A 13,594-nucleotide genomic window follows, 5' to 3' on the forward strand; every position below is an offset into this window, starting at 1 on the left:
TGCACACGGACTTTTATTTTCAGTCAGCCAGCCTCAGGGCTTCCGGTTAATTGTCATCCCATACAAAATAAGATCTGATTTCTTTAAAAAAAATCAGTGATCTTCACTGCCTGGCTAAGATAGGATATAAAGTGGGTATCAGTCCAAGCAAGAAGCACTGCATTAAGTTATATTTCCCCCTGCCATGTCTTTAAAATATGGAAATTAATTTTACCTCAGTATTTTCAATGGAGTTTCTGCGCTCGCCTGCGGGTAATGATGGTGCCTGCGTTTAAACTGTCTTTCGTCTCTTTTTACGGTTTAACAACTAAATTAATGCTTTAGTCTATTGAACTGAATGCATTTTAATTACATTACAACATCAAGGCTGTAAAAGGAACCTTATGAAATTGAAAATAGTCACATAAAGATCTCACAGGAAGTTCATCATTGGCACTAGCTGTGCATAGAGCCGACAAATATTAAAGATTACATTTTTACATTAAAGCTATTTCGTGTTATAGTTACAGGATATGTATGCCTGCGAACACAAAGGGGGAAAAAACAGAATCTAAACAAAAATAATAAAATATGCAGGAATAAAACGGGAAATTGTCAAGAGAAGCTTTGTGAAGTCACGAATGGATGAACAAACTTTAATCTGTTTCTTGATTTAAGAAAAATTAAAGTCAACCCTGCTTATGCAACAGAATCAGATCAACCCGTTTAAGTGTTATAATAATAAATGTGAAATAAATTATGTGGAACGAAGAATGTAACACAATAATAATTTTGGAGTGACTAGTAAAATAATGGGCAGCCATCATGAAAATCTGCGAACATAATTGTATTAAATATAGACTTACTACAATTAACTCCGCAATTTAATTCTGACAATTATTATAAAATACTGAAAATACATATTAGATTCTTCAAGTAGATGGCGGTATTCGGCAACCAACCGGTTGTTGCTAGAAGGGATACAGCAACGGACGGAAGTTAGCGAGAATTATTTGTTCTATTCATTAATTTATACGTTAATTTTATTTTATTAACGTCTACCCCTACTTCAACACTAAACCTAATAATCACGGTAATGTTAAACCTGTAATTATACCTAGCATTATTCATATTATTTATTATATTACCCATTAAATTGTATTTTGTTAACGTCTACCCCTATCCTAACCCTAAACACAACCCGTATATTAATTATTGTACAGTCACACAAAAATTATGCTATACTGACGTGATTATCCGCAGCTGTATCCCTTCTAGACTAACTCTTCGTCAGATACAAAAGATGAAAAAGAAAACGCAGGTCTGGATCGGTTAACTCCTCCCCTTATTGCGCACTATCAGCGCACTACACAGCAAATGTGGGCGTTTCTGAATTTGAGGGTGTTTCCAAAATAATGGGTTGTTCCAATGAACATGATCGACCACACCCCTAAACCGCTGTCACTTTGAATCGAGCCAATCAGGTAGGACAATGGAAAAACGCCCCTCTAGTTTCACACAACAATTCCCTCCCACCACTTTCCTGCAGAGGAAAGAACATGGCGGTGTCTCGGTTACCACCAGCGGCTCTGAGTCTCAAACAGGTAAAGTCACGGTAAATCTTTGCTTATAAGTGTCTTACATTGGCGATAAAGCAAGTATAGATCGACAGTGAGCTGATCTTCACTACAGCTGCTGTCCGGACACGCGTATGCAGCACGAACAACAGCTAAATGTGTGTGTGTGTGTGTGTGTGTGAGAGAGACATAGAAATCTGACAGGCTATATGCAAATTACATACATGACGTACAAGCTTATGTTTACATTTCAGATAAATAATGTCAAAATATTAGAAAAATGTCTGTTTAAATATATATATATATATATATATATATATATATATATATATATATATATATATATATATATATATCAAACTATTAGAAAAACAGATAACGTTAGGTTTCAATATATCAGCTATCATCGTATGTTCTTCATATATATGGCTATAGAACATCTAAAATATTTGAACATGTATGTACATATTTGTAATTCTAATGGTCGAAACATATGTAAACAGATAGTTTTTTCGCAATATTTTGAGGTACATGTTGCGTATTTGACATATTATATTTCTCAAATCTAAATATGAACTTCTATGTCAGTATATAATTTGCATACACTCACTGGCCACTTTATTAGGTACACCTTCCAAGTATCGGGTTGAAGCCTCTTTTGCCTTCAGAACGGCTTTAATCCTTCGTGGCAGAGATGCAACAAGCTACTGGAAATATTCCTCAGAGATTTTGCTCCATATTGACATAATAGCATCACACAGTTGCTGCAGATTTGTCGGCTGCACATCCATGATGCCAATCTCCCGTTCCACCACATCCCAAAGCTGCTCTATTGGATTGAGCTCTGGTGACTGGGGAGGCCATTTGAGTACACGTATGACATGGTGCGTTATCCTGCTGGAAGTAGCCATCAGAAGATGGAGACACTGTGCTCATAAAGGGATGGACATGGGCAGCAGCAATACTCAGGAAACCGCTGATACAAGGCAGGATGGATCCATGCTTTCATGTTGTCGAGGCCTAATTCTGACCCGACCATCCGAATGTGACTGAGACTCATCAGAGCAGGCAACGTTTCTCCAATCTTCTATTGTCCAGTTTATTTTAATATTTTTGAGATGTGAATATTTTTCTGGTGTGAATCTCTTTTTTGAGATCTCAATCAGGTTAAGGTCAGGACTCTGACTGGGCCATTCCAGAAGGTGTATTTTCTTCTAGTAAAGCCGTTCTGTTGTTGATTTCTTTACAAATCTGTTTCAGTTCAGCATTATTCTTGGGATGTCTGGTGTGAATCACCCTCTTGAGGTCATGCCACAGTATCTCAATCGGGTTGAGCTCAGGACTCTGACTGGGCCACTCCAGAAGATGTATTTTCATCTGTTGTTGATTTACTTCTATGCGTTGGATCTGTCTTCTGTTGCCTCACACATCCTCTGGGTCTATTCTTAATCCCAGAGGGTTCATGTACGTCTTCTTGCAACTGGATGCATGTGTGTGTGTGTGTGTGTGTGTGTGTGTGTGTGTGTGTGTGTGTGTGTGTGTGTGTGTGTGTGTGGTCATTTACAGTCCAGCCGCTGTAGTAAACCCATGTTGTGTTGTGTTCAGTTTCTGCAGAGACAGAAGGTGCTGTGTTTGTACAGAGATCTGCAGCGCACCATCCGCAGGGTCCCGCACGAGTCTGACCGCAAATACCTGCGAGACTGGGCCCGAGACGAGTTCAGGAGGAACAAGAGCAACACAGACCAGGTGGACACCTCACACACTTTCAGATTTTATTAGTAACGTTCTATTATTCTAATAAGCAAGATTACAAACAAGCAAAGCAATAACAAACATTGCTTAGAAGAGTTTTTATTATTTATTTATTTCCACTGAGTCTTCAGTCGTGGTGTTTTGTGAAATGGGGTGTTTTCCCTGTGCAGGATGCCATCCGCATGATGATCAGTCAAGCGCACAATCATCTGGAGGAGTTGAGGAGATCTCTGGCTCTGGCTGGATGCTGAAACTCTGCTGAAAACCCAGACTACAATGAGGACACACACATCTATATTTATTTATCATGCACACATTTATTAATAAAACCCAGCTTAACAAACTCACTTCATATAGACTCTGTGTGTAGTTGCGTCTTTTCAGTACAGCTCCAGTCTAACGCTCCGTCCTGGTGTCCACGTCTGATTACATTTACAGATGTGGTTTATGTAGAAAGCTTGAATACTTCTGGTGTTATTGATGATTATCACACGGCTGTCTGGAATACTGGATTCTGATTGGTCAGTCGTGACATTACAAGGTATGTTATTCCCAGATAACAACCACTGAATAACACAGACTCATCCTGGAACTGAGAATCACCATCAGTGAATATGTTCACATCCATATACTTACATCCACACTCATGTGTGTGTGCTTTAGTTTTGGACTGTTTGGCTCAGTTTTTGTAAATGAATAACCCACAGGTTAGTGTATACTCCATTAGCTGTTTTAGTTTAGGTCAGCTCTGCGTTTAATGAAAGAATTAATTAACTATTACTGTTAATTAATTAGGGAGAGGCAGTGGCGCAGTAGGTAGTGCTGTCGCCTCACAGCAAGAAGGTTGCTGGGTCGCTGGTTCGAGTTGGCGTTTCTGTGTGGAGTTTGCATGTTCTCCCTGCCTTAGGTGGGTTTCCTCCGGGTGCTCCGGTTTCCCCCACAGTCCAAAGACATGCGGTACAGGTTAATTGGGTAGGCTAAATTGTCCGTAGTGTATGAGTGTGTGTGTGAATGTGTGTGTGGATGTTTCCCAGAGATGGGTTGCGGCTGGAAGGGCATCCGCTGCATAAAAAACTTGCTGGATAAGTTGGCGGTTCATTCCGCTGTGGCGACCCCGGATTAATAAAGGGACTAAGCCGACAAGAAAATGAATGAATGAATGTTAATTAATTGACATAGTCCATAAAAACAGTTCTCCATTTCTTATTTAAACAATTAAGAACAACATAAAACAGAAATATGTTGATGTTCTGATAGCGATTCCTATGTAGAAGAACCACTTCCTGCCCTCCATCTGAATTTCACACCTCATCAATGACGTTATGCAGGGTTTAATTCGTGCCGGAACACGTCGCACCCGGCTTCGACACCTCTGAAATCTGATCTGTCACCTGATTTTACTGTTCTCACTCCTCAACCGCCCACTGTTTACTTACACTTTCTCCCGCAATTCCCCAACCCTCTTCACTTTCGTCCGTGACGCAACACACACCCCTCTGCCATCCAAAACACCCTCCCCCTCCTCCCTTGCTGTCTACTTTCGTGCGCATCACCTCTCCAGATTTGTTCCGGGACCTCGCAATTCACAAATTAGGCACTGCCGTTAGGTGAAAACAACCTATATATACTGTTTGTGGCAGGTAGCCATTGTAATAAGCGGGATAAAGTACATCCAGCCGGTTGTTTTCATTGTTTTAATTTGTTATGACAGTCTGTATTATGCTGTTGTTTGTATAAAATATGCATTTTACATTAATAAAAGACCTGTCACCTTATGAATAATAATTCTGTGATGTTTGTAAGTTCCAACTATACAATAATACTTGTGAATACATTAAAAAAACATTTAAAGTAGTTAGGTTAGCTCAGCAAGTGATGCTGGTCTCATACTCCACATATAATGTAAATCTAAAAGAGTTAATCAAAGATGTCCTTAGACCAGAATGGGTGTTATTTTGGTTTTAGGACAAACTGATCAATGGTTTGATCCACTTCAGGCGTTGACCACTGCACAGCAGCTGGTGTAGGCTAACATGTATACCATAATCTGATGGTCAGATCTTTTAATGACCTAAAACAAGTCGAATTTCAAGTACTTTTAAAATGTAAGCACATAAAATATATTTTCCCCGACAACAATTTTGGCTATTACAAAAATGTCGTGGCTTGTAATGTTGGAAAATGAATAGCCACAGTGGCTGGAGAGCAAATAAGTCCAAGTAACACCCTGTACACGGTAAAGTCTAGATCGGAAACGCGGCCGGCTGGAAGTGTGATGTGTTCATCAATTATAGCAGCATTTTCATGACACTATAACAATAGTTCGTATTTTTACAGTACTGTGATGGCTGGGTTTAGAGTTGGGGTAGACGTTTATAAAATACAATATATTGGGTAATTTAATAAGTAGCATAAATAATACTCGGTACAACTACTGATTTTACTAGGGATGCCATGGTTATCAATTTAATATTGAACCATTCAGTACAGCCTCCACAGTTCAATACGCGCTTGTGAATTGCGGTTTTCTTGGTTTTGCGTTTAAATAATTAATGTGTGTTTTATATATCATATATATATATATATCATTTCTTCAGAATGTTTAGGATAATACACCATTAGTAGATGAGTTATGCCAACTCTGTTAATAATTGTAAATGTATTCCCCGCGTGTGTCGATTACAGATTTTTATCCTCAATTCAAAAACAGAACCACATTTGTTTTAGTAGTAAACCACTGTCTCTTGCTGTTCTGAACGGTGACTTTATTAAACACATTTGCATATGCTAATAATCTATATATATATAACAAAAACATGTCTGACTGTTGCGATTCTCTGTCAAGAGCATTATTATTTTAGACACTAAATCTGAGCCTTATTGGCCGTCAGATACACAACAATCTCCAGCCAGAGGCACAGCGGTTTCTCTTCCACGTTTACATCGACACAGTTTATTAAAGATGAATTAGTGACGTACAGAAGAGCAGCTGAACGTGACGGTCAATACAGATCCCTTTGCAGCAGCTGCAGACTGTAAACAATCACTCTAGTAGTTGCACATCTACACAAACAAACAAGCAGCTCATCACATATTAGTGGTTAACATCCGTCAAGACAGACGACAAACATTTGAATGTAGTGGATTAAAGATTAAAAAACATTAAAGACGTCACTTTGAAATCATACTGACCATCTCTTTTCTGTTTTGGGTCGCTTCTGATCATTTTAACAGTAGATATATGCAGGTTTTGCATGCAAACGACATGATCAGAAGGTTCCGGTTCACACAGATGCATAAAAAACACTGCGTCACAGGTCAGTAGTGATGTCACTTTGTAATGAAGCACATGATACACGTGCATCATGTCACGGTTTTTAACAGAATCATGTTTCTGTCATATACATTGAGATAGCAACAGCACATTTTCATGCTCTCATTAAAGCAACTAAGATTTGAAGTTTTTAGATGAAAACCGTGGCGTAAAGCAGTGTTTCTCAACCACGTTCATGCTTTGCACATTTTCCATGTCTCCTTAAGCAAACACAGCTGATTCAGCTCATTAGCCGAGACTGAAAGACCTGTGATGGGTGTGACAGATGAAGGAGACATCCAAAACATGCAGTGTTGGTGGTCCTCCAGGAACGTGGTTGGGAAACAGCAGTGAGGATGGTGCATCTTTGAATGAAGTGATGCTCTCAGGACTAGGCATGGGATAGGCATCCTAAAGTATGTCTAAGATTTTTTATTAACTTTTTTTTGTTTTGTTTTTTAGGATAAGCAGAAAAGATCTCCAAAGATGCCGTTTTAAATTGTAAAGACATCTGGGAAAGACAAATTTGGGAAATCCTAACAGATTCCACTAATCCTGGGCTAAAATCTGTGGTGGCTTAGAGGCCATCGTGATCAGATTTTCCCTCTGATGAAGTTCTGGCAGATTCAGAAGACCCTGCAGTGATTCAAGATCGACTCAATCAATGCGACAACTTCAAACCACCATAGGGGCATGTCAAAACAGCTTACCACTGGCTTTACCATCAAGGCACGCTGAGAGCACAATGACCACTTCAGTTAATGTGTCTCGAGAAGGATTCATGTCAGGACACAGGACAGTTAAAGTCACGGAGGGATGACGTCAAACTCTGGGTGAGTTTTGCTGTGTGTCCGTGTGTTTGGCACGTCTTCACTCAGATACTACAGTGTCACATGGAGATCGTGAGATTCTGGCAGTCTGGCAAGCTACAATAGTTTAGGGTTATTACAAATGGCACAGTGTGAGCCCGGACAACACTCCCTCAGACTTGGATGACTCCAGCAACCAGAAGTCCTGAATAAAAGAATCCTGCATGAAAACACCACAGACCCTCCTGCTGTCTGCTCTCAAGGAAAAACGTGGACTTCTGAAGCTCCTACACTTTGTGTTAGCTGCTCTCCAGAAGTGTTTCCTCCAGTCTTTCCTCCAGAAGTGTTTCCTCCAGAAGGGTTTCCTCCAGAAGGGTTTCCTCAAGTCCTTGCTCCAGAAGTGTTTCCTCCAGTCCTTCCTGAAGAAGTGTTTTCTCCAGAAGGGTTTCCTCCAGAAGTGTTTCCTCCGGTCCTTCCTCCAGAAGTGTTTTCTCCAGAAGGGTTTCCTCCAGAAGTCTTTCCTCAAGTCCTTGCTCCAGAAGTCTTTCCTCCAGAAGAGTTTCCTCCAGTCTTTCCTCCAGAAGTGTTTCCTCCAGAAGTCTTTCGTCCAGAAGTGTTTCCTCAAGAAGTGTTTCCTCCAGAAGTCTTTCCTCCAGTCCTTCCTCCAGAAGTCTTTCCTCCAGAAGTCTTTCCTCCAGTCCTTCCTCCAGAAGTGTTTCCTCCAGAAGTCTTTCGTCCAGAAGTGTTTCCTCAAGAAGTGTTTCCTCCAGAAGTCTTTCCTCCAGTCCTTCCTCCAGAAGTGTTTCCTCCAGAAGTCTTTCCTCCAGTCCTTCCTCCAGAAGTGTTTCCTCCAGAAGTCTTTCCTCCAGAATTTTTCCTCAAGAAGTGTTTCCTCCAGTCCTTCCTCCAGAAGTATTTCCTTCAGAAGTGTTTCCTCCAGTCCTTCCTCCAGAAGTATTTCCTCCAGAAGTGTTTCCTCCAGAAGTCTTCCATCCAGTCCTTCCTCCAGAAGTGTTTCCTCCAGAAGTGTTTCCTTCAGAAGTGTTTCCTCCAGTCCTTCCTCCAGAAGTGTTTCCTCCAGAAGTCTTTCCTCCAGAATTTTTCCTCAAGAAGTCTTTCCTCCAGTCCTTCCTTCAGAAGTGATTCCTTCAGAAGTGTTTCCTCCAGTCCTTCCTCCAGAAGTATTTCCTCCAGAAGTGTTTCCTCCAGAAGTCTTCCATCCAGTCCTTCCTCCAGAAGTGTTTCCTCCAGAAGTGTTTCCTTCAGAAGTGTTTCCTCCAGTCCTTCCTCCAGAAGTATTTCCTCCAGAAGTGTTTCCTCCAGAAGTATTTCCTCCAGAAGTGTTTCCTCCAGAAGTATTTCCTCCAGAAGTCTGTCCTCCAGTGTTTGTCTATCCGTCTTGTGTGTTCATCCTGAGCAGGCGCAGCTCGTCCTCCAGGTGTTGTATTCGGTCCAGCAGCAGCTCTCTGTCGGCCTGCACCCTGTGGTCGGCCTGCCGCCGCGTCTCCTCGATCTTCCTCTCGTACCAGCGCTCCATCTGCAGGGTCACCGCCTCGAAGAAGTACTGCGTGACCTCCAGCGCATGCATGTTGTCCCGCTCCTGCGCGAACGCCCCTTCTGCGGCGGCAGGACAGGTCTGTAGCGTCAGGCTCTGAGCGCTGGGTTTGCTCTTGGCTCTGTGTCTCCTGATGGTCCTGTGCTCGGCTGCAGGTCTGGGCTCCACACTGCGCTCCTCAGACTCGTCCCGCAGCTGGTGAGGGTCACTGCAGGCCCTCGAGCGCTGCTTAGGACGCACTATACAAGGAGACTGAGGCGCAGACTGATTCTGGGACGAGGGCTTGTCTGAAAACACAGAGAAACACTTGAGAAGGTCTAGTCTTAAAGGAACACTCCGCTTAAATATAGGCTCAGCTTGATTCCTGTGTGTGGTCAGTCTGTAGTACCTGCTGATGCGTCCACCTCTATCACGTAGTATCTGGCCGGAGCGTCCTCAGCACAGGAGCTGGCGGCGGCCGTCTCTCCTGCATCTGTGCGCTCTGCTGATGGAGACGGGTGCGGGGCTGCTCTAGACGGCTCCAGGACGGGGGTGCAGTCCGACAGTGTGTCTGTGAGGGACGAGGAGCGCTGTAACCTGCTGTCCACACGCTCACCTGAGAGACGAGTCTCCAAACTCTGGATCTTAGAAAGACACCAGTTCTTCAGATCCTTCACCACTGATGTCTGTGTGCAGAGAGGCAGAACTCAGACTAACATACACTGCAAACAGAAGGAAACAGGCTTCTTGCACTTAATGCATATCGCTTTGAAGTAAATAATATTTCTGAATGATCATAACAGAAATAATGTCCAGTATAGAATATAAAGTCATGCTGCAGTGGAGACAGAATGAATATTGTTTTTACAACTTTATTTAAGGGTCACAGTTTAGCCCAATCATTTACTGGAGACTCACTCTGAATGGATCATTTGAATCAGTGAATCATTTACTGTAGATTCACTCTGAATGGATCATTTTATTCAGTGAATCGTTTACTGGAGATTCACTCTGAATGGATCATTTCAATCAGTGAATCGTTTACTGGAGATTCACTCTGAATGGATCGTTTGAATCAGTGAATCGTTTACTGAAGATTCACTCTGAATGGATCATTTGAATCAGTGAATAATTTACTGGAGATTCACTCTGAATGAATCATTTGAATCAGTGAATCATTCAGACTCAGTCTGAATGGATCATTTGAATCAGTGAATAATTTACTAGAGATTCACTCTGAATAAATAATTTGAACCAGTGAATCATTTACGGGAGATTTACTCTGAATGGACCATTTAAATCAGTGAATCATTTACTGAAGATTCACTCTGAATGGATCATTTGAATCGGTGAATAATTTACTGGAGAATCACTCTGAATGGATCATTTGAATCAGTGAATCATTTACTGGAGACTCACTTTGATGGATCATTTGAATCAGTGAATCGTTTACTGGAGACTCACTCTAAATGGATCATTGGAATCAGTGAATCATTTACTGGAGACTCACTCTGAATGGATCATTAGAATCAGTGAATAATTTACTGGAGATTCATTCTGAATGGATCATTTGAATCAGTGAATAGTTTACTGGAGATTCACTTTTAATGGATCATTTGAATCAATGAATCGTTTACTGGAGACTCACTCTGAGTGGATCATTTGAATCAGTGAATCATTAACTGCAGACTCACTCTGAATGGATCATTTGAATCATTTACTGGAAACTTTGGTAAGGTATTGGTTAATTTAAAGGTATTGCTGATGTTACCTGTCGTTTCTCGGCCTCCAGACGCTCCTGCACAGCTCTCTTGTCGATGCGGTGTAAACACTCGATCCTCTCTGCAGACACTCGCTCTAATGTCATCTTGTCCAGAGCTCTGATCTGCACAACAACAACAGGGCAGAGTTTGGACACCCCTGACCAAAACAGATCATTTGCTGGAGACTCACTGTGAAAGGATCTTTTGAATAAGTGAATCATTTAATGGACACTATATACACTCCACCTATTGGACACTATTTTACGTCACCTATTTATCTGTTTATGCTTTATTTATTAGCATCCCAATCAAAAATTACCAAAGAGTTTAAAGCTTGTCTCTGCTGTAGTTACACCGTGTACAAAGACTGACCAGACTGTGGTCTAGTTATCTAGTTGAGAACTATTTTCGGCAGTGATATTGTTACTACAGTGTCTCTCCTGCAATCATGCTACAAAAACAATATTCCTTGATTGTTACGCCAGAATGAGAGTTTAGTTCCTATAACTACATCAGCCTGGAAAATAGCAACTTTTCATTTCCCGTCAGTCATAGCACATGATGTACCTACAAAAGAGTCGAGCTTTAAATTAGGAAAATTATCAAAACTCTTTGGTCATTTTTGAGTGAGATGCTAATGGTCTAATCGGATTCAATTATCTATGCTAAGCTAAGCTAAACGTGCTCCTGCAAGACCCGGAGATCGGCTCAATGGATTGAAAAATGGTGAAACTCGACTCTAGAGATGCCAAAAAAAGTGTAGTGCTCCTTTAAGACTGAGACGTGTGAGTATCCTGAGCTCTTCTGAATGGCATACTGACCTGATGTTTGCTCTTGCGGTCCATCTGGCCGATCTTGCTGTTCATGAGCTCCTGTACGGTGTGGATCTCCGACTGCATCTCCTCTTTAGTGGCCATCAGCTGATTCTCCAGCTTACTGATGAGCGGCTCACATCTGCAGCCGTTTAGAGGAGCCTGTAATGCACACACACACACACCAGTCACAAATACAGTCAAATACTTCTCCATTTATCTCATGAGATCGAGTAAATATTAATAAAGTCTTTTTATTTGATAATTCCTAATGATTTTTAGGAAATTGAGGTCGACCATTAACTATTTTTCTCTGGCTGAAGCTGATTTTTAAAAATCAATGCAAGATATATGACACTAATTAATCATGGCAATATATATGTTGCTATAATTTAAAGAGTTCCTGTTATGAGTTTTTGAAAATTACCATCCATGCTTGTTTTCTGTAGTTTGCAAAATTTGTGTTTAATTGTGTGTTATAAGTTGTAATCGATCTACGCGGCTTGTAATCACATAACTATTACAGATCAGTGCTTGTACTGTATCTCTCAGGTTAAATCTGTATGGGGCTGTTAACATATTGCATCTAAGGGTGCTTTCACACCTGCCTTATTTAGTTCGATTGAATCGCACTAGAGTTCGTTTCCCCTGTTGGTACGGTTCGTTTGGGCAGGTGAGAATGCAGCAATCGTACTCGAGTGCGCACCAAAAGCGGACCAAATAAGCGTACCGGGACCTGCTTGAAGAGGTGCTCTCGGTACGCTTTCAAACCAACCCTGGAGCGGTTCGTTTGTGGTGAGAATATGATCCGTACTAAAACAGGTCCAACCGCAAAAAGTTCTGCGCATTTTGGACTAATTCAGCTGCCGTAGGCCGATGCGCTGTGCATTATGGGATATGGAGGAAAAATATTTGTTGACAGCGCTTTACCAACAGAGAGAGAGAGAGAGAGAGAGGGGGAAACATTACCTGATGGATCGTTGGTAATATTTCCGCAAGATGAGCATGTCGCAGTTTAGCTAAATTAATTCACGCCTCCTCCTGAAGTGACGAGTGATGCATTAAACACTGTTTTCCAGCCGCGGCCGCGCTTCATTCTCGTAATGTATAGTTTGCCTAAAGCAGGGATACAATCAGCCAGCGCAGTCGTCCCTCCAGAGTAAAAGGTTTTGTTTACCTGCGGGAGTTCATTGGCATTTTCTGCAGGTGAATTCTGACCAATCAATAAGCAGTTCAGGAAATATGTTCAACAACATCTGGCCAATGAGAGATGTGGATTTTGTCAGATGACTGCATTTTGGTTTGTTTCAACTGGTTCGGACTAAAGCCAGCAGTGTGGTTTGAAAACGACCCAAAGACGGCAGAAGATGCAACAATGCATCATTTATTACCCTTGGTCCGGACCAAATGAAGCGAACTACAGATGTGAAAGCACCCTAAAACCTTGCCGAAAATGTGACGCGTGCTTCTTCCATTAGCGATTTGAATGAGTTTCTGAACTCGAGATTCCAAGGCGATTGTCATTGCTGTAGCCACCATCAGCTGTTCCCACACTGAGGTACTGCAGTCCGTTTTCAAAACAGCTCAAGTTTTGCCGCTGTGTGAATTATTACTGAATGTGTGTCAATCCAACACTAATATTGCTGAAGGGGCTAATGATATTGAGCTTAAAATGGGTTTAAAACAATTAAGAACTGCTTTTATTCTAGCTGAAATAAAACAAATAAGACTTTCTCCAGAAGAAACAATATTAGAGGAAATACTGTGAAAAATTCCTGAATCTGTTCAACATCATATGAGAAACATTTGAACACGAAATTTAAAGGGGGCTATTAATTCTGACTTTAACTGTATATACTGTCCCCATTCCCTCATCCTCCACCTGTTCAATTGAGTTGCTTTCTTCTGTTAAACACAAATGAAGATGTTCTGTTCATTGAGTTTCAGAGTATGTTTTACCCTACTACGGATTTAACTGTTGATTTTTGTGTGAACTGCCCCTTTAATGAGGGTAACCGTTGTTCTGCATGCTCTAACAGCAGTCTGATGTGGTGC

General features: G+C 41.3%; 2 protein-coding genes across 7 annotated transcripts in view; one reads left to right on the forward strand and one right to left on the reverse strand.

Annotated features, from left to right (window-relative positions):
- The first annotated feature begins 1,493 nt into the window (after positions 1–1,493).
- On the forward strand, positions 1,494–5,087 carry lyrm2 (LYR motif containing 2). 2 transcript variants are annotated; one of them, NM_001159831.2, is given in 4 exon segments: positions 1,494–1,583; positions 3,162–3,302; positions 3,479–3,962; positions 4,118–5,087. In NM_001159831.2, coding segments are annotated over 3 exon segments (267 nt in total). In that variant the 5' UTR covers positions 1,494–1,538; the 3' UTR covers positions 3,560–3,962; positions 4,118–5,087.
- A 965-nt stretch (positions 5,088–6,052) lies between these two features.
- Positions 6,053–13,594, reverse strand: part of ankrd6b (ankyrin repeat domain 6b) — a 37,156-nt gene continuing 29,614 nt past the window's right edge. For 3 of the 5 annotated variants that reach the window (XM_021468372.3, XM_073932203.1, XM_073932204.1), the window contains 4 exons: positions 11,549–11,701; positions 10,736–10,849; positions 9,374–9,650; positions 6,053–9,272 (listed from right to left, as the gene is read on the reverse strand). In XM_021468372.3, the coding sequence (XP_021324047.2) occupies positions 8,821–9,272; positions 9,374–9,650; positions 10,736–10,849; positions 11,549–11,701 (996 nt within the window). In that variant the 3' untranslated portion in view covers positions 6,053–8,820. 5 annotated transcript variants of the gene reach the window in all.

Source organism: Danio rerio, chromosome 20, assembly GCF_049306965.1.
Source record: "Danio rerio strain Tuebingen ecotype United States chromosome 20, GRCz12tu, whole genome shotgun sequence".
In the NCBI taxonomy this organism is placed as follows: Eukaryota; Metazoa; Chordata; class Actinopteri; order Cypriniformes; family Danionidae; genus Danio; species Danio rerio.

Bases quoted from the DNA above. Each gene is read 5' to 3' on its own strand.
- lyrm2 (XM_073933042.1), top strand. From the start codon at position 1,539: ATGGCGGTGTCTCGGTTACCACCAGCGGCTCTGAGTCTCAAACAG. The intron at 1,584-3,161 runs GTAAAGTCACGG...TGTTGTGTTCAG, and splicing joins CGGCTCTGAGTCTCAAACAG to TTTCTGCAGAGACAGAAGGT. The intron at 3,303-3,478 runs GTGGACACCTCA...TTCCCTGTGCAG, and splicing joins ACAAGAGCAACACAGACCAG to GATGCCATCCGCATGATGAT.